At 51.8% G+C, this 26,192-nt stretch overlaps 1 protein-coding gene across 11 annotated transcripts in view; it reads left to right on the forward strand.

Moving 5' to 3' along the window:
- Nucleotides 1-26,192, forward strand: part of LOC118925554 (glutamate receptor-interacting protein 2) — a 102,464-nt gene that overhangs the window by 53,183 nt on the left and 23,089 nt on the right. For 10 of the 11 annotated variants that reach the window (XR_008998988.1, XR_008998989.1, XM_036911474.2 and 7 more), the window contains exons 2-8: nucleotides 20,795-20,875; nucleotides 21,135-21,270; nucleotides 22,151-22,296; nucleotides 22,982-23,068; nucleotides 23,670-23,745; nucleotides 24,948-25,093; nucleotides 25,987-26,134. Coding sequence is in view for 9 of the 11 variants with exons in the window: in XM_036911474.2 (XP_036767369.1) it covers nucleotides 20,795-20,875; nucleotides 21,135-21,270; nucleotides 22,151-22,296; nucleotides 22,982-23,068; nucleotides 23,670-23,745; nucleotides 24,948-25,093; nucleotides 25,987-26,134 (820 nt within the window). In the remaining 2 variants the exon portion in view is untranslated. Of the gene's footprint in view, nucleotides 1-8,548; nucleotides 8,777-20,794; nucleotides 20,876-21,134; nucleotides 21,271-22,150; nucleotides 22,297-22,981; nucleotides 23,069-23,669; nucleotides 23,746-24,947; nucleotides 25,094-25,986; nucleotides 26,135-26,192 lie in introns of those variants that run through there. The other variant, XM_036911465.2, reaches the window with a different exon arrangement.

Raw genomic sequence — 26,192 nt, forward strand, 5'->3', positions numbered from 1 at the left:
CTGATCCTTCCTGAACAGCACTGAGGGCATCCCAGGATGTTGGCCGCCTCAGCTGCCAGGAGCCGGCTCTGGCCCAGAAATCTCGGGGTCAAGCCCTGTCCCCAAACAAGTGGCCTCTGCCAGGGCCCACCCCCACCCCTGCAGGACCCCCCACCCCCGCCCCTGTGGTCTCTGGTGTGTTCTGAGCTGGGCCGTGCGGGGTTTGGATGGGCTTTCCCAAATTATGACCCGTCTGGGGTTCTGCTTTCAGTCCATGACTTCCAGGTTCTCTTTCAAAATTCAGGTGCACCAGGAAGGGCACAAAATGAGATGTGACTGTCACACGAACTGTTTTGAGAATGTGTGTCTACTGGACTGTGGAGGGAGACCCTGACTTCCTCAGTCCCTTGCCCCTGAACTTCAGTTTCCTCGCCTGTAAACAGGTGTTTATCCCAGCAGGCCGGAAGCAAACCCTGCTGAGGAGAGAAGCACACTGAACTCCATAGGGGATTAAAGACATGCATGTGAGCACAGCCCCAGACCATCCGGGTGCAGGGCCACCCACTTTCTCCAGCCACACACAGGGGCTGGAGAGAGAAGAGCAGCTCCCTGGGCCCCACTGAAGTCTCCTTGGACCCTGAGCTGTGGCTTCTCCTGCCAGGGCTCCGAGGCTGTGGCCTGGCTCCGAACATGGCCCCTGAGTTGCAGGGGGGCCTGGGGCCAGGGGTCTCACAGGGACGCAGGCTCCCACTCAGGATACCAGAATGACTCTCATCCCTCCCACTGTTCGGAAGTAAGGCGGGCTGCTCATGAGGTGGGGAGCCCTGTTGGTGAGGTGTGTGAGCTGTACCACACACCAGGATTTCTGCCCAGGATTGAAGTGTGAGAGAGGATTCCATTGTAGCAATCCAGAGATTATGTATATTCATCATTTATTTCTCATTCATTGATTTAGCAAACACTGATTTGGCAAACCTTACTGTATGCAAGGTCCAGCCCTGGGTGTAGGGTTGAAATCAGTCAGCAGAACAATTGAGGGCCCCCCTATTTAGTGGAAAAGAACAGGTGAGCAAATACCCTGGAGAAATGGCCAAGAGAGGGTAAAGGAGACCCAGCTGCTGTGGTCAGGGTGGGCTTCTTGCTGGAGGTGGTATGTAGGCTGGGCTCTAAGGATGGAGATGGGAAGAACCCGTGTAAAGAGCCCAAGGAGAGAGCACCTGGTTCTGGTGGTCTGGCCCTCAGCCCATCCTAACCGAAGGCCTTGGCTAAGTTCCTTCTCCTGTCTGGGCCTCAGTTTCTCCTCTGTAAAATGGGAGCAGTGGGGCTTTTGAAAGATTATATGCGACACTGCACACCAAGTGCGAGGTACCCAGCAGGCGCTACAGGAATGTTAGTCCTTCCCTTTCTCTGCAGCCTGTGTATTTAGACAGAGGATAATGCTTGACCTAGAGGGTGGAAGGTGGGGCTCCAGGCACAGGGTCAGCCACAAGGCTGACCTGGGCCTGAGGCTGGTTTCCCATCCCTCCTGGGCACTCAAGATTTCCAAAGCCTCCCTGATTACCAGATTCAAGGAGTTGCTGTCATCAGAGCCTGCTGTGCAGAGGCTCCAGCCACAGCTCCTGACAGCTCGACCGACCTCGACGTGGCTGCATGGCTCTCTGCACCCACCCACCGTCGTCTCATTGGAGGGGGCTCAGGAGAGCCTGTTCCTCCCTAAATGTCATCCACATGGCGACCACAGTGCCAGGAATGTCCCACTCAGTGCATTCCTCTCCCAAAGCAGGTTTCTATCTCCAGGCCCAGCTTGGCCTGCCTGTTGAGGCCACCTGCTCTTTTGGGGCCTCGGGCCTCATGCTGGTTGGTGCCTTTCCTTACACCCTCTCACCTCGCACCCGCTGCCCAGGCTGACTCCTCTGCCTGGAATACCCTTCCTGCCTCATCTTTGGGTATTTGGTTTCTTGTCCCTCAAGTCTTAGCTGGGACTCTGCCTCCACCAGGGAGCCTTCTCTGACTGCTCCTCTGCACTGCCCTGAGTCTGTGGTCCCCTTTATTATGTTACAGCTCACAGCACATCCACTTTGTGTGTAGTCCCTTCCGCAGGAGATGCTGATGCTCTGGCATCATGTGTAGTATTCTCAGCATCCAGTAGGTCCTGTGTGAGCAGCTATGGGGCCTTGAACTCACATCTTTTGACTCCCAGTCTAGGGTCCTTTCCAGGGCAGGGCTTGATGTCCTTAGATGGGGATACAAAATGCCATTCTTCCCCAGGGCTGAGTCCTGACAACTTGTCCATTTATTTTCATGTTTTGCTCTTTCTGTTTGAAAGCAGTAAGAAAGCAGGTAGACAGAGAGCAGCCCCCTCATAGAGGGATGATGGCTGAGGGTTGACCCAGGTCACCTGAGGCCCTCACCCACCACCTAGGGACTCTCCTAGCACTCAGTCGAGTTAGTTTTCTGAGGCACTTGGCTGACCTCATCCCTCTCTCCCTCTAAACTCTTCCATGGCTCCCCAGTGTCTTCAGTGGAAGATTCCAGCTTTCTAACATTTCATTCGAGGCACTTCTTTATTTTTTATTTTTAATCCCAGGCTGAGAGGGTTGAGCTAAATTCCTCAATTCATAGCACATATGGTCCCGGGCCAACCCTCTCTGGCTCTGTTTTCTTGTTTTCTCTGCTGCATGCCCTATCCTCACTCCCCATTACCTCCCTGGAAACTTCTGCTCTGTGAAAGAAGTCTTTACACATGGATGTGCCTGCAGCATACATAGGGCTTTGTGTGTGTTTTTAGTTTAGGTAAATGAAATGACAGGGTAGATCTCATTCTCTTTCCTTCTTTCCCTCCCTCCCTCCTTTCCCCCTTCTTTCCCCCTCTGCCCTCCCTGTCTCCTCCTCCTTCTCGCTCCTCTCTTCCTTCCTTTCTTTAACCTAACACAATGTTTGCTAAATCCATCCACCTGGCTGTGCTTCTGACGACTGCTGTGTCATACTCCATGGGGTGCGGCCACCATGCCTGCCCTGTCCCCTCCCCCAGGTCGGAGACCAGGGTCCTGCCCCCGTACGGACCCCAGGGGCAATGATTCTTTGAGAACTGCCAAGCGTGAGGGTGCTGGGTCACCACATGGACAGACACATCATTTCTCCAGGGCTGCCTCAGTTTACCCCCTGCTGGCAGTGCCCACGACTCTCTACCTGCCCCCATGCTCACCAGCACTTGGTCTGTCTTCATCTCTGATGTCTGACATTCTGAGGAGAGTCAAGTGGGAGCCTGATTCCGTTTTCACATCTCTGGTTGCAGGTGATTTGGGACAGCCCTGCAGGAACCTGGGAATGTTTGCCTTCACACTTGGTGTCTTGACCATTCAAAGTCCCTGCCCATTTTCTTTTCCTTCTTGTTTTGCACCAGGATGCATCTGGACAGATGCTTTCTGACCTCTCTCACCTGGCAGTTTCCCAAACTCACACTGTAGGCTGTCGTTGTCAGAAGCGCCTTGGTGTTCAACTGAAGGAAACTGAGGCTCCGAGCAGGAAGGGACTGGCCTGAGGTGCCGAGAAAATTGGCTTCCAGGTTTCCTGCCTCTGAGGTGCCTGGCCCTTTTCCTCCCCTCTCATCCCTCCCATGCTGTCCTAATCCTAGCAGCCCATTCCCTCCAGTTGCCATTTGGAAAAAAGTCGGATCACACATGACCCTTTTTAAAACCCTCCAGTGGCTCCCCTCCCACCCGGAACAGAATCCTGACTCCTCTCAGGACCCCTGGCCCCAGCTGCACCGGCTCTGTGTCTGCTCGCTTTTCATCCTTCATTTCGGCCTAAGTGCCACCTCCTCTGAGAGGCTCCCTGGCCGCCCTGCTGTGTGTCCCTCTGCACCATGTCATCACTTACCTGTATTTGCATCTCCTTTGATCTCTGCATCTCCTGACCGGCAGCAGACAGGCAGGCTGTACATCTGCTTTATTCCCTGCTGAAAGCTTGGGCCCAGCTTGCTTCTTGGCAGATAGTGGGTACTTAATAAGTGTTCCATGAAGGAATGAGTGATCAAAGAGACGGGGCAGGGCCGTGATCCCATTAGCTACCTCCACATGCCCTGTACTCTACAGTTTTCCAGGCATGTTGTTTATTCACTGAGTTTTTCAACAAAAACTGTGATGATAGACAAGTTCATTGCTTTAGAGGAGGACTCTGAGGCTCAGAGAGGCCCCCTGCATGGTTGTGGCCCAGGGTCCTCTCCTCCAGAAGGGAAGCCATTGCAGGTGTCCAGGGAAGCACAGAGGCCAAGAGGGAGCCCCAAGGAGCTGCTCTATCATGGTCAGGCCTGGGCTGCCAGTCAGGATTTCCAGAGACTCCCTACGGGCAGCAGCTTGGGATACTTCCTACCCTCCAGTAGTCCTGTCCTTCCTGTATTTGTGTGTGCACATGGGTGGCTGGGGAGAGCACTTCCAAGTGTGCATTTCTCAGAGGGCTTGGGGTGGGGGTTTTGTGTAGAGAACATCAGGAGGGCCCATGTTCAAATTGTGGCCCACCCCTTACACACTCTGTACGACTGAAAGCAAGTGGCTTCACCTCTCTGGGCCCCTTTCTTCATCTCTGAAGTGGGGGGGAAATGAGGAAGCGTGTATAAAGTGCCGAAAGTGAGGCCTGGCACATAGTTTCTGCTCCACCTGGCTTGGAGGAACCATCAGCTGTGGTTCCTCTCATCTCCTGGGCCTTTCCTCTCCCCTGGTCTGTGCACACAGCCCGGTGCGCCCTGCTCCTGCTGAGGCCCCTTGTCCTTGCCATCCAGGGCTGGAGCAAGGCCGCGGTGAAAGGGTCTGGGAACTAGCAGGTGTCAGTCTGGGGCTGCAGCCCAGGAGCAGCCCACTGGTGTGGCATCGCTCCTACAGCTGTACCCAGTCTGCTCTGCAGTCAGGTGAAGGGCAGTGGGGGGGCACTCGGCCAAATGGCACCCCCAAGAAGGGGTCAGCTCATGCCCCTCCCCTGTGGCTGGTGCAGTCATAGACTGGGTCTCAGTTTCCCCATCTAAAAGTGCCCACCTCATGGGAATGTTTGACAACCAGGCAGGGGGAGCTATTGCCCTGGCCTGGCCCCTGGGATGGTGTGAGGAGAGAGGGGAGGAAGAAGCGGCAGAACAGCAATAAAGGGCTTATCTCTCTCTGTCTTCAAATTGCCATCTCTTTCTCCTTCCCACCCAGACTTCATTTCCGGCTGTCACTCAGGGTCCCCTCAGCCGGCTCAGGACACAGCTTCCCTCCGGTTGTGACAGACGCAGCCATGGGGCCTGAGAGGAAGGACAGAGGCTGGAGTTCAGGCCCCCTGCTCTTTGCTGGTGGGGGGCTCAGAAACGGCCTCACTGGGTCTGGGTTTTTCCCATGGTGCAGCCTGTGGCTCCCAGTTGTGGTCTCTGCCCACCAGGGACACTAAGAGTCCTACAGTATATCAGCCTGGCATGCCAGAGGATACCCCAATAGTGGTGCCCCTTTAAGAGACACCAAACAGGGCCCTGCAGGCCTGGCCCTGTGTTGGCGAGAGGTCGCAGGTGTGTGCCGGACAGCCACAGTCTGCAATTCCTTCCAAGTTCTCAGCCCCTCCCTCCCCACTGGTGGGGAAGCAGAGGCTCAGACAGAAGTGACTTGCCTAGAGTCACACAGCCTGAGAGTGACTGAGTTGGGATTTGAACCTGGGTGTGCCTGACCTGTGCGCTGAGCTACTGGAAGTTCTGGCTCTCTGGTCTGTTTCGTGGTATTGATGTGAGACTTTTGGCAGTAAAGTAGTTGGATAAATGCTTTCTGACTCATTAACATGTGGTCTCCCCAATCCCAGGAGGTGGGTGCTGTTATCATCCCCTTGTACCTCGCTGGAAATGAGCAGTCAGACACTGTGACCAGGAGCCACTGGCCGCCTGGGCCCCCAGCAGGCCTGACTTCCAGCCCCCATGCACACCCAGCAGTCTGTCCCCTTCTCCTCTGGGCCAAGCAGCAGCTTCGCCTGACCTCCGCTCCTGGAAGGGGCCCTTGTGCTCACTCCCAGGCCCTCCTCCCGTCTCCCTCAGGTGCTGCTCTGTGTCTGAGGTCCTTGCAGAGCCTTCTCACTCCCTAGCTCTGCAGCCGTCCTTGGCTCCTGTTGCCTGCTGAAAGAAAGCCAAACTCTTAATACAAGCACTTCTCAAACTTCATCTGCATCCCTAGGGAACTTGTTAGAAACGGAGATTCTGATTCAGCAGGTCTGGGCGGGGCTGGAGAGTCGGCTTGGCTGAGGAGCTCCTGCTGATGTCCGTGCTGCTGGTCCTCAGATCGTTCTTGGAGGAGCAGAGACCTTTCTAGACTCTTCATGGCCTGGCTCCATTCACATTTCCCACCTGCTCTCCTCACTAGTCACATGGGATTCTGTCCATGGACACATGCCTGCAATGGCACATTCCTTCCCATCAAAGTCAGGGTCAAAAACATCTCCTCAGTGGACCCCCTGAGGCAGCTAATTGCTTCTCTGCATTCCCAGGCCCCTCATCAAACCCCTGAAATACTGAGGGGGCCATGGCAGCACCTTTAAGAACAGACCTCTGAGGTGTGAACCTGGCTCCACCCTTAACAGCTGGGTGACCTTGGGCAAGTTATTTAACCTCTCTGTGCCAAATATTTATTTAAACCCTGCCTTGTTCCAGAATGGACCAATAGTTGCTTCCAAACCTCTTCCTGGATAAAAGCAAATGAAAATGTGCTGGTTGGGCTGACAGGGACAGAGGGCAGAGGAAAGATGCTGTTTCCCAGTCCTTCCTGGTGCCTTGGTCCCTAGTGCCTGGCACAGTAGGCACTTGGAGAAACGCTGCATGGAAGCTCTCCCATAACCCATGGTGTGACCTTTCCAGGAGCTCCTCTCCCACAAAAGTAAATTCCAAAAGAGCAGCCAGAGAGACAGATTGCCAATCTTAATCACTTGTTTAAATGCATCTGTATGGTGAGCAAATATTTTCTTCACGAGGGGGCGGATGTACTGCTAAAGGCTTGTGCACTGTGCAGCCCTCCTCCCTGAAGGGGCTGTAAATGGGGGGAAAAGAGGGTGAGGGTCTGTGAAGAGCAGTTCACACACCGAGAGGGGCTACATCCCTTCCTGTCTGGTATGGAGGTGAGACTGCCCCCAAGTGTTCCTCGGTGTCCTGGTGATGGTCGGAATCCCCCTCAAGAGCCTTGTTCTGATCATTGCCAGGTACTGTGGATGCCTCTGGGAACGTGCACCCCACCCCACTCACCCCCAACTTCCCCACCACTGCCTAGCCCAATTCTCCAAGCAAATGCCTCCCAGTTCAGGGCTTCCCTCTCCCACCCAACACCCACTGCCCCTCCCGTGGCTCACACCTTGGCATCTCGTTTTGATCTTTGGTCTCCCTGCTGGTCCAAAGGAACCCTGCCTGGAACCTGGACCCTGCCTGCCCCCTGGGATGTGTCTGAGGTCACTCAAAGAGGAAGATACCCTGGGGAAATGGGCAGCAGGGAGCAACATGAACCCTCAGACACAAGGGGACAAGTGGCCCCACCCAGATGTAGAACCTGGATTTTCTGAAGGTGCCAGTAGCGTTGGCCTGGCAGGAGCTGGTTGGGATGACCCAGGAGGTATGGGCTAGATTCCACAGTGGGCATGCTTGCTCAGGAGGGGACCCATCAGAAGCCCCATTCCCTAACCACCGGGCTGTACACTCCATTCACCAGGACACAGAACAAACGCGAGCCTGTCTGTTCCCCTGTATCCAGGAGCTCTGCAGGAACCAGGACCTTGTCAGTCTCAGGCCCTTCCTCATTCAGCGGGGTGCAACGTGTAGTTATGCAGGCTGCTGACACCGCATGTCACTACCACCCACCCTTCTCCCCAGCACCTTTGTGGTGTCTGGCCCTCAGCTGGTGCCAACACACATTGGTGGGATGGCAAGCTGGAGCAGCTTGAGAGCTGGACAAGGGACCCTGGGTGTCCACCAGGGTCATTAGGTCGGTCCTGAGCTGGAATCTTGGAGTGTGCTGGGCTGAGGCCCAGCTGGGGCTGGAGCTGTGATCAGCTGCCCCTGCCCATCAAGCTCAGAGGCAGGCGGATCCTCTGCCCATCTTGCTCCGTCTTCCCGGGAGGCTGAGGGGATGCTCTGTGCAGCAGAGTGCTGTGCTCCTCTTCCCCAGGCTCCACTTTACAGAAAAGGCAACTAGGGCCTGGGGGAGGTAGTTAGAATGTCAGTGGAAGGGTCCCCAGGAGCTTCTGAGCACAATGGTTTATAACCTGAGATGCACCCCTGTTATCATTCATCAGCTGACTTAATTTGGCTTATTTATGTCCTGGGATTCTGTGCATGATTCTGTTGAAATTTACTACTTTAAAAAAGTTTGGAAGGCACTGTTCCCGTTTTCCAGATGGAAAAACTGAAGTCTGGGGAGGGTAATCACTTAACAAAGTCCCAGGGCAAGTCAGGAGCACAGCTGGCCCCCAGGGGTCTGTCTGTCCAGGGACCCTGGGGGAGGCCCCAGGAGTGCCATCCTCAAAGATGCCCTGCCCAGGCTCAGGCTGTGGGTGTGGGGGGTGTTGAACCCCATCAGGAGCCAGCCATGACAACGGCTGTGTCCCCTTTAAGCAGAGAGCCGCCTGCTGCTGTGGGTGGACTCGGTGCCCAGCCAGTGGGAGCTGTGAGCTTCCCTCCCACAGCCCCTCCCTGGAGAGGGCGAGGGAGGGGCCGGGCAGCGTGGCTCCAGAGGGAGTTGGTGGGCAGCCACCGCAGGGGAGACAATAGCAGACATGCTGTGTGGGCTCAGCCGGGAGACCCCTGGAGAGGCGGGTAAGTAATGGGGGACCTGTAGGCAGAGTCACAGGGCTGAACCGTCCGATCCCTCTGAAATTGCTGCCCAGAGAGGGGACTGGGCAGCAAAGGCTGGGGCCGCTGCTCCCAGGGACTGCACCTTAGAGAGGTGCAGAGGCAGCACACTGGCCCAGCCTGCAGTGAGAGGGCTGTCTGATCCCAGCTCTGTCTGCAGCTGGGGGCCGAGTCTGCTGGGCTGTCCTGCCATCATGGGCAGGAGGTGGGTCTGGGGTTCTAGAGTCCAGTGCTCAACCTCTCAGAGGTGTCACATCTCACCTTGCCATGAGCTGTTGGAAGTGAGCTCCCTGCCCTGAGATGGTGGGAGACTAGAGCCTGTGGCAGGAAGCAGCAGTCCTGGCCTGGGGTCTGGTTGTTGAGCCCCGGGGGCTCTGGGAATGTGGTTGGGGGGGCAGGTGCCACACAGCTGCCACATTACTGGGTGGGCCCAGGGCTGGGACCCTGGGAGGGCTCTGGGGCAGACGTGGTTGCTTCATCCATCTGGCTGGCTGGCTGTCTCTCCAGCCTCAGCCTGCTGGGCTGGCCTTGCTTCTCCCTCTTTATTCTCCTCCTCACTTCTGCCCAAGCTTGTCAGGAGTCAGGACCAAGTCACCCTTCACTTGGTGCCCTGAGGCCATCCTGTCATCCCTTCCTCTTTAAGGAAAAGCTCCGATGGTCGGCTCTGTGGTCCCAGTGGACAGATGAGAAAACTGCGCTCAGAGCAGTGGTGGCTCCAGTCTCCTCCCTGGCCTCCTGACCTCCATCCCACCTTTCTCATGCTGCCATGGGAGGAAGCTTGCTAAAACTCAAATCTGATCATATCTCCTTATCCTGACATTCAAATTCCTTCCTGATCTCCCTTGCTTTTCTCTCTCTGATGACTTGCTTGACCCCCCCACCACCACCACTGCAACCCCCACCCTAGTCTCCTCCCTAAGTCACAGAACCTCATGATCACACCGGGTTGATGGTCAGCACTGAGGCTTTTTAAAGAAAAGTCTGGAGATGGAGCTTCAGGCACAGCAGGATCCAGGTGCTCAGTCAACATCAGTAGGGCTCCAGGTCTCTGCTTTTCTTTAGGTGAGCTTCATTTTCTAGGCACTCTCCTCTCCTTGAGATGCCCAGAGGGTCCCTAGCACCTTCAGGCTTGCAGTCAACCAGCTCAGTCCTCCCTAAGGAAAGGGAACTTGTTTCCAGTAGTTCCAGCAAACATCCCAGGGCTGGCTGTCATTGGCTCAGCTTGGACCACACACCCACCCTGACCAATCCTTGGGCCCCTGATTGTCCAGGCCTGGTCACATGGCCTCCCCCAAAGCAAGGGGACAAGGGCAGCCAACAGATGGCCCCTCCATATACCCTCCACATGTTACAGAGAAGGCTGAGTCCCTGAGTGCCCTGAGAAGCTCGGAGTTGGGGTCTGTGGGCTGCACTGCACTCCTTTCTCTGAGTCCTTTCTCTGGACATGCCCAGTCGTGCTCCCAGGAGTCTTGTTCACCCCCCACTAACCCTGAGTCTTGCAGGAAGGGATGTGACTAGCTCCGAGGTGTATGGTAGGCATGAACACAGATTTTGGCAGGAAGCCCCACACCCCACCCCAGTGTTCACTCTCCTCTGACTCCCAGCCACAAAGTGGTCTTTGTTCCCAGGGCCTACTAGGCCCGAGTGAGCACTTGCCTCCCAGCCAGGGCCCGGGAAGTCTCAGGAAGGGTGTGTATATATTTTGGGTGGGGGTTCCCTCTGCTGTGGCTTGGGCTGCCCAGTCTCTGGGGAGGCTCTCACCAGAACCACCTGAATCCTCGGGCAGGCCTGACCTGCTGCTCCACGGCAAAGGCTGCAGCCATGGGGAAACCCCCAGCCCCAGACCACGGAGGCCACGGCCTGGAGCCAGGGAGGCCTGGGTTTGCATCCTAGCTCTGCCTCTTCCTGATTCTATGACCTTGAACAACTCATTCCACCTCTTTGATTCCCATTCTCCTAGTCTGCAAATGGAAATTGAATTCCAAATTATTTATTGAGCACTTACTTTGTGCCAGCTTCTCTGTTCTGGACACATCAGTGAACAGATACAAAAACCCAGCCCTTCAGAGCTGACATCCTAGTGGGCAAAGGCAAACAGTAAATAAGATCACTAAGTTTGAGAAAAAAAGAGAAGTGAGGTTTGTTAGATGGTGTTGAGTGGTGTGAGAAAAAACAAAGCAAGAAAGGAAGGTGATGGGAGGTGTTGGAGTTGTGGGGGTGCAGGTGTAAGTTCAAACAGGCTGATCGGGGAAGACCTCCCTGAGAAGGGGACATTTGCACAAGTTCCTGAAGAAGGTGAGGGAGGGAGTTTTGTGGATGTCTGGGGAAGAGCATTCAGAGCAGCAGGAACAGCCAGTGCAAAGGCCCTGGGGCAGGCATGAGTCTAGTGTGTGGAAAACCAGGGGCTGGAGTGGAGCTGGTGAAGGGGAGAGTATTAGGAGGTGAGGTCTGGGAGGCCAAGGGACTGTAGGTTTTGGTGAAAACTTCTGTTTTGCTCTCCATGTGATGAACTGAGTCTTTTCAGTGCTCCAAGTCACCATCATTGGGAAATAAAATGGTTCTGCTGGTGACCATGTTTTGAGGTTATGTTCCTCAATATTGCTGGTTTAAGAGTGCAGCAGGAGAGCACAGACCCAGAACACAAAAGGCTAAGGCTTGACTTGAGCCTGCACCCACTTCCCACATGATGTTGACCCCACGGAGGGAGATTTCAGCCTGAGTATGACTTCAGGGCTCTGTGTCAGGGGTCCCTACATGCCTCATGAAAGGACTGAGGACTGGCAGCCTCCCTAGGTCATGCCCAGGGCTCCTGGTAGCCCTGATGTGCCCAGCCTGTGTGTGCCTGAGCCCTGACGCAGGGCCTCCTGGAGCTGCAGCCTTCCCAGGTGCCTCTCATTTGGGATCCATTGCCTGCTCTTTAGAGGAAGAGACCAGAGCCAAGGGTCAGGGATGTGGTCTGTTGGAGGGCCCAAAGCCCCAGAGTCCATTCCTTTCTCTGCAGCTCACCAGCTGAGTGACCTCTCTGGGCCTCAGTTTCCCCATCTGTAAAATGGGAGAATCAGTGAGCCTCTCCCCCATTGCTCTCAGGAGAGTTGAATGAGTTTGTGTGTGTGAAGTGCTTAGAGCAGGCCTGGCATCAGGAAGGGCCCAGCACCCACTGCTCCCTTTTGATGTTCTTTTTTTTCCAATTCTTGACACCGTGTGAATCAGGCACCCACTTTTAAATCTATTAGTATAATTTTTCTTGTTTCCCTTAAACACACATATTGAGCAGAATGAGGGGTCACGAGTTGAACTTCCCGTGCATCTGTCTCCATGAGAGACTGGCTTCTTGGGAGGCTTGTCCGCGCTGGGATTGGGGCAGTCATCCTGAGGTGAGCCTGCACCCGCTCCAATGCCCTAGTCCCACCGGCACTGGCCAGAGGGGGTCCTTCTGTGAGGAGAGCCAGAGGAACTGGGACTGCTGCCTGGAGCCAAGTGGCCCAGGATCACAGGCATAACGGTCTGCCCCCCAGGACTGACTTGGGGTGGGAGAAGAGGCAGGAGAGGCCTCACCACCCTTCCACTTAGCAGCTGTGAGACCCTGGGCAATTCCCTCATCCGTAATGGGGAGTTGATAATGGCACCCATCACATAAGGTTCTCATGAGGATAAAGTGGTAGTAATTTTAAGTTCTAGAGTCTAGCCTGGGTTCAAATGCTGGCTGCTCTCCTTACCTTGGAAAGTCACTTAACCCTTCTGTGCCTCAGTTTCCCCATCTGTAAAATGGGAATGACAATTATACCATCTCAGAAGGTGGTGAGGAGTCAGTGAGATAATGCTAAGGAAACACACAGCCCAGCGCCCAGCACTTAGTCAATGGGAGGTGCTGCCATTATTCATGCAGGAAAAGCTTCCTAATGAGATGAGTTATAGGGCAGGAGAGAACCATGTTGCATGGCTTCTGTGTACCCCAGCATTTCACTGATGCCTCCCATCAACCCATGAGGTGGGCACCACACCCCGCCGTGCAGAGGAGAAGCCTGGGGCTGGGAGAGAAGGGACTTGTCCCAGATCCCTTAGCCTGCTGAGATTCAGGATCAGAATCTGAAGTTGGCCTGACTCCAAGATCCACCCTTCCCTTTCTGCCTTACCAGCAATGCCTCCTGAGGGACCAGCCAAACTGGAACTGGCCCATCCCTTGGTGGGGTGCTATGGCAGCAAGCACCACTCCCCTGCGGAGTCGGCAATGGGCCACTGTGCAGCCCCAAGGTTCAATCCTGGGGTGAGTGGGGGCCCTCTCTTCCCCATCAAGACCCTGGCCCTACTCCTGGCTCACTGTCATGCAGTCATTTCCTGTTGGGCCTCTGGGCATTCATTCAATGGCCCCTCTCAGATGCCGAATGGCCCCTCCTGGAGGCCCACGGAACCAGGCATCATTCATGGTGGGCCTACAGCCCTGCCCAGCCCCCTCCCCGAGTCCCTACTTAGGCGGGATCCTGGCAAGGGGGCCTGGCCAGGGGCTGACTTCCTTTTCCCTTTGTCAAAGCTCAGGTCCTGTGGCCCCGAGAGACAGGAATAATGAAGGCAAATTAGCAAGGCTTTCAAGAGAAATAAAATAAAAAAGAAACCCACCCACCCTTTGGGCTGCAGCGTGGGGCGGGGACCAGGTGTACATGTCTGTGCTCCGCACGTCTCTCCCTCCTGCTCCGGCGATTCGCCCAGCCTGTGTTTGCCGGGATGGGCTGGCATCGCTGCGGAAATGAATTTCCCTCTGAAGGGAGTTCGAACAGGATGGATTGACTGAAGGCAAAAGCTCATAATTGCTCATTGCTGGAAGGAGGAGACAGGGAAAAAGAAACATGCAGATAAAAATATCTCTGTTTTTATGCACGTTTCCAGCTGAAAATTGGTGGGAAAGATGTTTTTGAAAAGCCTTCATCTCTAAGCATATAATTACCAGGTCCCAGAACAAAAAAGGGAGAGCGGGAGAGAGTGAGCATGTTCTCTGAGGGAGGAGGACTGGAGCCTGAACCCCATTGGGTTTCTAAAATAAAATAATTCCCTCAAATTCTCAAGCCCGGTTTTGCTGGAGCCAATGATTGGGGGATACACCCCCAGGTTGTGGATAGAGGAATAGAGACTCAAGTCACGCAGCCAAGTGGTAGTTCTGGCCCTGCCTTGATTCTTGGGTTGAATGCGGCCTCAGTTTCCCCCCACATGAGGATGCTTGTGTAAGCAGGGCACTATTGCTGAACAGGCATCAGCAAACCTTGTAGCATTCCTTATGGATGCCTTCTGAATATGCTAGGGGGTCTTTGATATCCAGAAGCCTCTTACCTGGCAATCAGCTATCCAGAGGAGCCTAACGTCCAAGAGATCATCAAAGCCACCCCTAAAACACCAGCACCTTCTCAGAGAAGAGTCTCTTGAGTCCTCACTTACTGCTCACTGACTTTGCGCAGTTGTGTGAATCCTGGTTTGCAGCACATAGTCAGGCCCACCTGACAGCCGGGGAAAGAGATGGTTCACAGCCTGAGTCCCAAGCCAGCCGACAGTTGTAACAGGGAGCGAGTTGGGGCCACTCAGCATTGAGACAAGCTGACCCGCACCCCTCAGATGTCTCACAAGTGTCTCTGCAGCCCAGTTTGGCGCCGTGTAGTTCACTGGAGTAAAATCTTAATATTGGGATGAGCAAAGGGCTGAGAGGCAGCCTCAAAGACAAACGTGAAGAATGCTGCAGGGACAGCCCAGGAAATGGTCCTCGCCTTCAACATCCTGCATCCTTTGCTTCAGAATCTTGCCTTTGGGGGTCACATTGTTCCTCTGTCTCGATTTCTGAATCTTTTGTTTTTATTATCAGGGCTCCAAAAACCATCTTTAATGTTCCATGCTCCATTCTTTGGGATTTTTTTGTTCTGGATTTGATGAACTTGACCTTCTGTTTTCTCATCGTTTCCTTACAAGATAATCTCCCCCTTCCCCTATCCCCAGACTCATAAACCTGGAGCCAGCAAGCTTATGTCTGATCTTCCCAGGACAGCTCAGGAGAGGGGGATTTTCCAGTAGCAAAATCTAATTTGCACAGGATAAGACAGATTTTAATTCCAGAATTGCCCACATGAAATACCAGAGATGTTCACTGTCACACAGTTGATAGATCCCAGGCTTTTAATTTTTATTAGCTCAGAAACATCTTGTTGGATCTAAATGAAGTGCGAATTAGGAAACCGTAATGGGAGGCATTATACTTAATGGGGTGTTGCCTGAATTGGTGGCGTCTGATATGAACAAGGGGCCTGGAGGATGGGTGGTGAGCAAAGCTGCTGGGGACCCAACATAAGGGGCCTTGGAAATGATTCTGGATTTAAATGCTGTTTGATTTGTTATTTACCACCTTCTGTCAAGCAAAGAGAGCCTAGCCCTGGTCTGGAGATGCAGAGTGATGGGGGAGCTGGAATAGTTCCAGCTGGTTAGAGCTGCAAGTGGTAAAGGTTCTCAGGCTTTCTCAGACCCAGAGTAAACTACCCCAGGCTGGAACCAACCCTGACCCAGCCTGAGCCCCGTCCTGACTCAGAGAAGTGATTCCCAATTTGGGGATGAGGACACTTTTGCACCCATGTGGCAATGCCTGAAGTCCTTTTTGGTTGTCATGACTGGGGTCGGGGGCTACTGGCATTTAGTGGCTGGAGGGCGAGGATGCTGCTAAACATCCCATGGTGCAGAAGAGAGCCCCCCACCACGTGGAGCTATCCAGCAACAAATGTCAGTAGTCCATATATTGAGAAACCTGCTTGAGATTGAACCCTGTTCCTGCTTCTGACTGATCCCTGAACTTGACCTCAAGCTGAGCCCTGACCTTGGCTGGGCTGAGCCCTGATCTTGACCCAAGCTGTCCCCACCCTGGGTGAACCCTAATCTGACCCTTTGCCTCATGGAAAGGGCCTGGCTGGGGTGGGCTATGTGTCTCTTGCCTCCTGCGGGGGCTGATTCCTCTCCAGCCCTGCTTTCTTACGCCTCCTCTGAGGCGTGAGGAAGGGAGACAGAGCCTGTGAGTTAGGTCTTACTTTGGCCTGGCAGCTCCGGGAGAGGAGTGGCCTTCACAGAGCGGGTGAGTGGCTGAGTCAGGGTCTGCACTCAGGCCTGTCAGAGCCCTGCGCCCATGCCCTTGACTGGGCCAAGCTGGAGTGAAGGCTGTAGGGGCAGGCAGAAGGCTCTTCATCCAGGGCAGGTGGGGCCCGGGGAGGGGTGTGTGCAGGCTCAGGTGAGGCCTGAGGAGGCAGTGGAGCCCATGGGGCATCCCTGGGGCCTGGGAGTGGTGGCCCCCTGAGGCAGCACACAAGAGGCTGCCAGGTTGATGGTTTGTCCGTTGCCCTTGCCCACCTCAGTCCAGTGCTGAAAAGCACTTGGAGGGAATGTGAAAAAGATAACCCGGTCAAAGGTGCCTGGAGCATGGGATGGGGTTGGCAAGGCGACCTGGGGTCTGATCCTGGCTCTTTGCAGAGGCTGCCTGTTAAGGACTTTGCTGCTCTGGGTCTTAGTTTTCTCATCTGTCAGATGGGTAGATGGTAGCACCTACTTTCTCCCAGGGTCACTGTGAGAAGTGAATGAGATAGTGTGGGTGGTTGGTGTACAACGTGTGTGTCCCCTTCCTCTTTCCTGTCAAGACATAGAGGAGAACCCAGAACATGCACAGTGCCCAAGACAAGGGGGTGCTGCAGGGAGGCAGGGTCTGTGTCCTTATCGTAGAGCAGGTAGCCTGAACCCTTCCAGCTTCTAAGTCCTCTGAGATGCGCTCACAGGAAGTGAAGATGGAGAGCTGAAAAGGAGAGAAGGAGGGTCTGTATAACCACTCCCCGTCGCCTTTGTACTGGACTTCTGGCCAGGGGAATAAGGCAGACTAGAAAAAGTATGAAGTTTAGGAAGTAAAAAATAAAATTGTCATTGTTCACAGGTGACAGAAATCCAAAAGAATCTATAGATAAACTATTAGAATGACTATGTGGATTTTAAAGTTCAGAATATAAAATCAACTGTTATTATATTCTAGCAACAAATGGTTAGAAAATTAAATTTGAAAAGCAGTCCAATTTATGATAGCATTAAGACACTTAAGATATCTAGGAATACATTTAATGAAAGAGGTATAAGACCTTTGCCCCTGAAAGTACACAATATTCTTAGCAGAAATTAAAGATAAAAATAAATGGAGGAATAGATAGTGGAAATTTCAGTATTGTAAAGATGTTAGTTATCCACAACCTGATCTATAAACTCAGTGCATTTCCAGCCAGTAAGACTAGACACCAGCAGAATGAGTAAGCTGATGCTGAGGCTTCCCTATTGGGGTGGCAGCAGGAATGGGGGTGTTCGCTGGTCTAGAGGTACAAGAGAGGATGCCCTGTACCTTCTCTAATTGGAACTGACACCCCAGCATAAAGCCAGACCTTTAAAAAGATATACCCTCAGTGAGAGGGGGGACTGGGAAAATTATCTACCCATCTACCAAAGAGATTAAACGAAAGTGTGTCTGTCTCGACTAGACTTTTGGTGATCTCCTTTGAAAATTTGTGACCTGAGGAATACCCCTTGTTTCTGTTGAAGGTTATAATTCATATTACCCCATGGTTCTAGAATCCTGAACCAAAAACTTAATGTTAACATTGGATCAGGGTAATGATGCCTTGTGGGCACCCAAAGGAAGGAATCGCAAATTCCCTCTGAAGGCTGGAGGGAACTGCCTTCAACCAAGCTGAACAAGATTCCCACAGATGAAGCCCCATTAAAGATGAGCTCATAATCACCATTAGCAAACACATGAGGAAACAGTCTACCATGAGGGAGAGTCATCAGGCAGCCCAGACAACAGAAACACCTCTCAGGAGTTGGAGATAATAGAAAATTGAATCATAGATGAATGTTGAAAAGATTAAAAGTTATTGGAGGCACATAAGAAGGAATAGAAAAGGGAAGAACAAAATTTGAAAGCAGAATGAGGAGATAAGCAAAAGAACCAAAGCTTTCCAAAACCAAAAATGGTATTTGTTGAAATTAAAAACTCATTGGAATTGGGAAAATTTTTAATATGGAGTGGGCATTAAATTAATTAGGAGTTATTTAATTTTGTATGGTGTCATAATGGTATTTTTGCTATGTAAGAAATATATTCCTTTTTGTTTGTTTGGAAATACATACTGAAGTATTTAGAGGTATGATTTCATTATGTCCAAGGTTTGTTTCAAAAATTTTCAGCACAGATAAAAATAAATGGAGTAATATGACAAAGTGTTAATAATGATTAAAACCAGGTGGTGGGTAAATGTTCATTATATAGTGTTCCTCAAACTTCAGTATGACACAGAGTCATATAGTGGTCTTTTCAAAACACAAATTATTATATCTGACAAAGGACTTGTATCCAGATATATAAAAATTCAGTAACAAGAAAACAAACAACCCAATTTAAAAATGAGCAAAAGCTTTGGATAGACACTTCAAAGAAGATATATGTGGGTGGCAAATAAGGAAGAGTGTTCAACATCACTAGTCATTAAGCAAGTGTAAATTGCAGCCACAATAAGATAACTTTATGCATTTATTAGAATGACTAAATTTTTTTAAAAAATCCTAACACATTGCCAAGTGCTTGTAACTGAACCCTTCTTACGTTGTTGGTGGGCATGCAAAACAGTGCAGCCACTTTGAAAAACAGTTTGGCAGTTTCTTACAAAGTTAACCTCAAGCTTATCCATATGACCCAGAATCCATTCCTGGGTATTTACCCAAGTGTTAGGGAAATGTATGTTCTAACAAAAAAAACCTGTTGCATGTATTTATTAGGGCATTATTTAAAATCACCCCAAACTGGAAACAACAGAAATGTGTTTCAACAGGCAAATGGTTAAACAAAGTGGTATGTCCATACATTGGAATACCATTCAGCAATAAAGAGAATCAAGCCACTCCACCGTGTGTGTACCACATCTTCTTTATCCATTCCTCTATTGATGGACACTTAGGTTGTTTCCCAATCTTGGCTATTGTAAATAATGCTGCAATAAACATAGGGGCACATATATCTTCTTTAATTAGTGATTTTGTTTCCTTCAGGTAAATTTCCAGAAGTAGCATTGCTGGGTCATATGTATTTTTAGTTTTCTGAGAAACCTCCACATTTCTTTCCATAGTGGCTGCACCAATTTACAATCCCACCAGCAGTGTTCCCTTTTCTCCACATGCTTGCCAACACTTGTTATTTCTTGTCTTGTTGATATGACAAGAAATATCCATTCTGACTGATGTGAGGTGATATCCCATCAAAATAGAAGGAAATCTTGCCATTTACAACAGCATAGATGGACCTAGAAGGTATCATGCTAAGTGAAATAAGTCAGACAGAGAAAGACAAATACCATATGACTTCACTTGTATGTAGAATCTAAAAAACAAAACCAAAAAAGAAACGGATCCATAAATACTGACAACAGACTGGTGACTACCAGAGGGTAAGCGGTTGGGGGGTTGAGTAAAATAGGCAAAGGGGATAAAGAGGTGCAAACTTCAAATGATAAAATAGTCACAGGAATGGAAGTACAGCATGAAGAATAAAACCAGTAATATATTAACGGGGGTTATGACAGTGTAGTAACTGTGCACTTACCATGGTGAGCAATTAGTCATGTATATAATTATTGAATCACTATGTTATACATCAGAAACCAATATATTAAATTTCAACTATATTCCAATAAAAAAGTGAGAATCAAACTACTTATATATGCAAAAAAAATGGATAAATGATCACGCCAAATGAGAGAAACTAGACTCAATAGATGACACACTGTATGATTCCATTCATAAGATATTGAAGGGAAGGCAAAATCATACAGAGAAAACAGAACAGCGCTGGGCGAGGATGGGACTGGCCACAAAGCAGCAGCCAGGGAGAGTTTGGGCAGCGGTGGGAATGTGATAAAACTTCACTGGGGTGGTGGTTAGAACACATTTCCCAAAGCCCAGAGAAAATGCACACCACAAAGAATTTTAATGTATATAAAATTTTTAAAGTAGATAAAAACATAAATTAGGTTAACATGTGAAATCATATATACACACACATACAGATTGCTAAATTAGTAAATAAAGTTCCTAATTTCCTGTGTCCTAGGTGGGGCCCACGAAGTTCATTTTTCTAACATGTTTCTAGGTGATGCTAGTTCTTCTGGTCTAGGGATCCCACGTTGAGAGCCTCTGCATTATACTGTTTACTTTCCTTATGTTTGAAATGCATGAGAAGTTAGGAAATATGATACAGAGGTGGGTGGTGGGTCATGGAGGACACACTGGAAAGTCCTGAAGTACATCTATTAAGGTTTTCAAAAGAGAGAGAGGAAAGAAACAGTACTTGAAAAAATAATGAAAGAAAGTTTTCTAGAATTAAAGCTAAAGGAGACAGACTTCTCTCTGACTGCCCAGAATGACTGAGGATATGGGTCATAAACTATAAAGTGCAGTCCTCATGAAGAAACATTAATTAGGTCCACCCAAGATTGAGTTTCCTCTGCTCAGCACGGTCTCACATGAGCAGTGGTGCCTGCATGTGAGGGAGCTCCCTGTCTCAGCAGGTATGCAAGCACAGCCCCCAGTGGTGGAGTCAGCAGACCCGGGTCTAATCAAATTGTACAACTCCTCAGCTGTGGAACCTTGGTCATGAGTTGTCCCTCTCTGAGCCTTATCTGTACAGTGGAATAATATTGCCCTAAATTAGGTTGTAGAGCTGTGAAGTTCCTGGTATATATATAGTGAGTGCTCAAAGGGATGTTGTTCAACCCTGAGAGCCGAGGCAAAGTCTTCCTTGGGAGGAGAAGCCATGAGGGTCCCCCAGCAGAGACTCACGTGGAGCTAGTGGCAGGCCACATCCATGAAGAGGAAGATTCCCAAGGCGGAGGGTTTGTCCGAATGGAGATGAAAGTGGAACTCGGGGCCTTTTCTCCTCCCTTGCAGACGATGGGCCTTACTCCAAAGGAGGCAAGGATGCAGGAGGGGCCGACGTGGCCCTGGCGCACCGCAGACAGAGCATTCCAGGTAATGAGCCCTTGCTTCTTCCTCCTCCTCTGTCCTGGAGGCACCTGGAGGAAGGGGCCAGACAGCACTGGCTCTGCCACTAACTTGCTCTGTGACCCCAGACCAGTCACTTAACCTTGCTGATCCTCTGTAAAAAGGCGGTATGTCACCCAGTGTAATGCAGCCAAACCCCTGCTTGCCAAGTGTTTGCATCACTTGTCTTGGGGCTGGGGGCCCGAAATTGCCCCATGCTGCCTGCTCACACCCCATCTGTTGGCAGAGGAGTTCCGAGGCGTCACCGTGGTGGAGTTGATCAAGAAAGAAGGCAGCACACTGGGCCTGACCATCTCGGGTGGTACCGACAAGGATGGGAAGCCCAGGGTCTCTAACCTGAGACCTGGGGGTCTCGCAGCCAGGTGAGAAGTGGGCTTGGTGAGGGCAGCAGGGAGGAGGCCAGGGCCAGGGGGGAATGTATGAGGGCCTTAGGCAAAGCAATCAGGCGGTTGTTTCCAGAGCACCCAAGAGCTTGGTGTTTGCAGAGGGAAGGTCTCCAGTGGAGGCTGTAATTCTAGGCCCCAGCTTCTTCTTTTTCCGTTTAGGCTAGGGCGGACCCAGCCACAGCGCCCCACATTCATCAGGCCCTCCACGCCTTTGTACATGCAGTTCTCTCTGCCTAGAAGGCTGTTCCCTACTGCCTCCTCCTGGCAGACTACCATTCATCCCTCCACACTGCCTCTGCAGGAGCCCCCAGCCCTAGGCTGACACAGCCACTCTGCTCACCCAGCCCTGTGTGCCACCTCTGCACACACTGTCCTGGGTGTTCCTGTCATTTCACCTGTGTGGCTCCTTGGAACATGAGTTCCAGGGAACCCGGGGCTTAGCCTCTTCATCTCTGTATCTCTGGGTATTCTTTGCACAGGGCAAGTGCTGACAAGTGTCCAGGCAAAGATTACTATAAAAACCCAGAAAGGGTTTTAGGGAATAGCCAAGGAGGTGGACATCTGGCCGCTCCGCAGGCTTGTCGGTGCCAGTCCAAGCTGTAGCTAAGAGTACGGCACCCCAGCAGGAGGAAAGCAGGCCCACCAGCATTGGGCCTGCTGGTCAGACAGAACTAGATTAGAATCTGCACTCTCCTACTCACTCACTGTGTGACCCTGGGCAACATCTGACCTCACTCAGCCTCAGCTTCTCCATCTGTAAACTGGGGATTCAGAGAATGTACGGATTCAACAGGAAGGTAGGTGTGAATTGCTGGCGCCTGTCACCACACGTGTGTTCTGGCCTCCTTGCTCCCAGGAGTGACCTGCTGAATGTGGGTGATTACATTCGGTCAGTGAATGGGATCCACCTGACCAGGCTCCGCCATGACGAGATCATCACCTTGCTCAAGAATGTGGGCGAGCGCGTGGTGCTGGAGGTGGAGTATGAGCTGCCCCCGCCTGGTGGGTGCCCTTGGACGGGGAATTTTCTCCACTGCCTTGGTGATGGGTGGATGCAGCTGCCTCTCACCAGCCCTGGGTCGTGTGGATCGGGCTAGTTGGGTGGGGGCAAGACCTGGAGACTGGCTACAGACATCCATGCCCCACGTAGGGGCTTTGCCTACAGCTGCAGTACGCTGTCACCAGGAGGTGACAGGGGCCTGCTCATAACCCATGGTCATTTTGTGTATTCAGTTTCCAGACGCTCTTCCTTTGTGGGGAAGGTTTTGGGAATATTGGCTGAATAAATTTTTCCTCACCCTATCGTTCTCCCCACCCCACCACCCTGCAGTGAGTACAGTGACTTAAGATTTAGCCTAGCTCTGAATTTCCAAAGTTAGTCTACGGTCTCGAATTTGAGCAACTAGAATTCAACACTGGCCCCAGTCCACCAGCCATGGACTCGAGCTCGGGTCTGTCACTGTCTCGTGGGGGTATGGGCAGGCTCTTTCCCCACTCTAAATGGTGGCTTAAGTGGGTATCAGCAAGAGAGTCCCTCTAAATCTCACTTGTCCTACCTGTGAGATGGGGTCTCTTCCTGTAATCTCTGTGACGGGTCACCTAACTCGCCTGGAATGAGCTTTGGGGGCATCTGCCAGCTTGGTGATAGTGACTGAGGGACTCAAAGCAGTCCTCCATTTTCCCCCAGCCCCTGAGAACAATCCAGGGATCATTTCAAAGACAGTGGACGTTTCACTCTACAAGGAGGGCAATAGCTTTGGCTTTGTCCTCAGAGGTCAGTGTAAAAGTTGCCCTTGGGGTCAGGGGTGGGAGGGAGGCTAATGCTAATCCCCTATATGTTCTGTTTTGCTTTAATGAATGTGTATGTGTGTGTGTGTGTGTGTGTGTGTGTGTGTGTGTATGATATGGATGGATAGATGCATAGGTAGGTGGATAGAATTTTGCTTCTGACTTTAAACAACCCAGAACCATTAATAACTCAAGTGTTAAATGGAAATACTTGCCAAACAATGAAGAGTGCATGGTTGTGGGGAATGAGAGGGAAAAGTTGTACCAGAAAATGATGGAGAAAGCTACTACTGGACTGAGAACAAATTTTGGAGCTTCCTAGCAACCAGGGCAAAAGGGGAAATAGGATGAGATCCCAGGAAGGGAAGCAAGCCATTTAACAGAGGACTTTGGTCACATTCTCTTCTTTTTGCCCTTGCTCTGGGGGGAATAGCTGTTGGTGTCTTGTAAGAGGACCTAGAAATAGCAAGGACAAGGTCTTCAAACAGATTTAATCAAGGGAGACTGCTTAGGGGCTGAATCAGAGTCTCTGGGTATCAGAGAGGGAGTGGGTAGGTGATTCCTGCCTCTTGTCAAATTCTGTCCAGGAGGTGCCCATGAAGATGGGCACAAGACGCGCCCACTTGTCCTGACCTGTGTGCGGCCTGGTGGCCCTGCTGACAGGTGAGCCTGAGCCAGAGGAAACCTTATAGCCTCACCCTGCACTGACCTCCTCCAGCTCCGCTGTGAAGTAGGCAGAGTGGGGCCATTGTGTCCATTCTCTGGATGAGCACACTGAGGTCCAAAGAGGATACAGCCTTTTCCCAGAGTCACTAAGGGAACTGTTGGTGGAGCTGGGACTGAACCCTAATGGGAGAGACGCTAAGCTCTTTCTTCCCCAACGTCCTGCTGTCTTGGGGCAGGTGGGGCAGTGAGCCTTGCTATCATGTCACTCTTCCCTGGCCTTAGTTTTCACTGTCTGTGGAATGGGTCCAACACTGTAACCCCTAAGAGTTGCTGTGAGGGGTTTGGGGCACAGTGACTGGTGTTACCATGGCCCTCTGTGACTGCCTCCCGAGTCCTGGCTGCGTTGCCCAGCCTGGCTCTGCCTGGAGAGAGTGTGGGGGAGGAACGTGTCCAGCTCCCAGTCCTGACCCCTGAGCTCCCAGCAGGAGATTTCTGGCCATATTAAGAGAAGCCTGGAACAGCCTTGTCAGAAATCTAAACCCGTCCTTGGGACAAAGCACTGTGACAAGCTATTCATAGAACCTCCCAAAATAGCTTTGGCCACCTGTTGGGGCAGGCATTCCAGGGTGGGGATTTGACCCAAACCAAAGTGAACCCCAGCTCGGGCCTCTCCCTTGGGACCTCTGCTGAATTTATTCCCAGGCGCATTTGTCACCAGGCCAGAGTAATCACTGCTGAGAAACAAGGGTGGGGGCAGTGGGACTTCTTGGTGGGCAGCGCGAAGCCTCCACATACTGCCCCGCCCCTGATGCTGTGTGGCCTTGGTGGGGCTGGTGTGTCCTCTCTGGAACATGGTAGACTCTCCATCCCCAGGCAGAAGTGGGTGTGGCTTTGAGGGGCATCCCCAGCTCAGACACTGTAGGTTTGAGCTGGAACCATGACTTTACTCGAGGTTGGGGAGCGGACCCATCTCCTGTCCTTACTTGCCAGCTTCAGTTATTCAGCTGCTTGTGCATAGAGCCGTGCATTCTTCCACTCACTCACACATCCTCACTCACGGTTCCATCCCTTTCTCCTTCACCAGCTCCCTGCCCCTCCTCTGTCCCCGTGCCTCCTCCACATTTCCCAGGGCCCTCTCGGCAGGGCTGTGCCCAGTGCTTGCGCCAGGCCAGGTTGGCTGACCAGACCCTTCCCTGCAGGGAGGGCTCCTTGAAGGTGGGCGACAGGCTGCTCAGCATTGATGGCATCCCACTGCATGGGGCCAGCCACACCACTGCCCTGGCCACTCTGCAGCAGTGCAGCCATGAGGCACTCTTCCAGGTGGAGTATGACGTAGCCATCCCAGGTGAGGAGGGGACCTGAGGGCTAGGGTTGGGGCAGGAAGAGGCCCAGCACTGAGGGGAGGGGTAGGGTAGTGGGACAGATCCTTACCACTGCAAAAGCTGTGTGACCTTAGGTCAGTCACTTAGCCTCTCTGAGCCTCTCTGGGCAATAGTCCTACATATCAAGAATTGTTTGATGCACTGGAGATCCACGTGAGAACAATACAGACAGACCTCATGTGTCCTGTTCTCATGGAGCTGATGTTCTGGTGGGGAGAGATGGACAGAAAAACAGAAAAGATCAAATCTAGAAGATGTCAGAGAGCAGTAAGTGCTGTAAAAAAAAAAAAAAAAAAAAGGAGCGAGATGGAAAAGGCTGGGGGATACCTTTTAACTTGCAGCTATCCAAGTGAGAAAGTATGGCAGCTGGCCCAGGCTGGGTGCTGAAGAGGAGCTTAAAAGTAGTTGAAGTCAGGAAAAATGATGAACATTGAGCTGGCTTTGATTTGCTGACCTTTGGACACGGTGGCGGGATGGCAGGAGAGCAGAAGGAACTAGGTTTTGTTTTTGAGGCCTTGGGAGAGTGAACCAGGTTGCCATTCTCTGCAATGGAGGAGGGTTTCAGCCTGCATTACTGCTCAGCACAGACGTACTGCACGCTTTCCATGAATGTGAGCCAGTTGTATTGTTCAGCAAAGCCCTGGGGTCAGACCCAAATTTCTGCCCTTCCTCTGCTGCTAAGTGGCTTTGTGAACTTGGACAAAACCTTTATCTCCACACACCTGTTTTCTTGCCTTTCAAATGGGTGTAATGACCCCTCTCTGGCAGTGAGGATTGAACCCAAATCGCAGAGGGAGGCTGGGGAGCAAAGTACTCAACATTTGCATTTCAAACTTTCTTTCCTTCCATGTGCCAGATACAGTGGCCAGTGCTTCGGGGCCCTTGATAGTGGAAATAACCAAGACACCAGGGTCCACCCTAGGGATCTCACTCACCACTGGCTCCCACCATAACAAATCAGTCATCACCATTGACCGTATCAAGCCGGCCAGTGTGGTGGACAGGTGAGACCCACACTGGGTACAGCCATAGTACAGGGGTGGTGTGTGGGGGCTGAGGCTG

Source organism: Manis pentadactyla, chromosome 1 (assembly GCF_030020395.1).
Source record: "Manis pentadactyla isolate mManPen7 chromosome 1, mManPen7.hap1, whole genome shotgun sequence".
Classification (NCBI taxonomy): Eukaryota; Metazoa; Chordata; class Mammalia; order Pholidota; family Manidae; genus Manis; species Manis pentadactyla.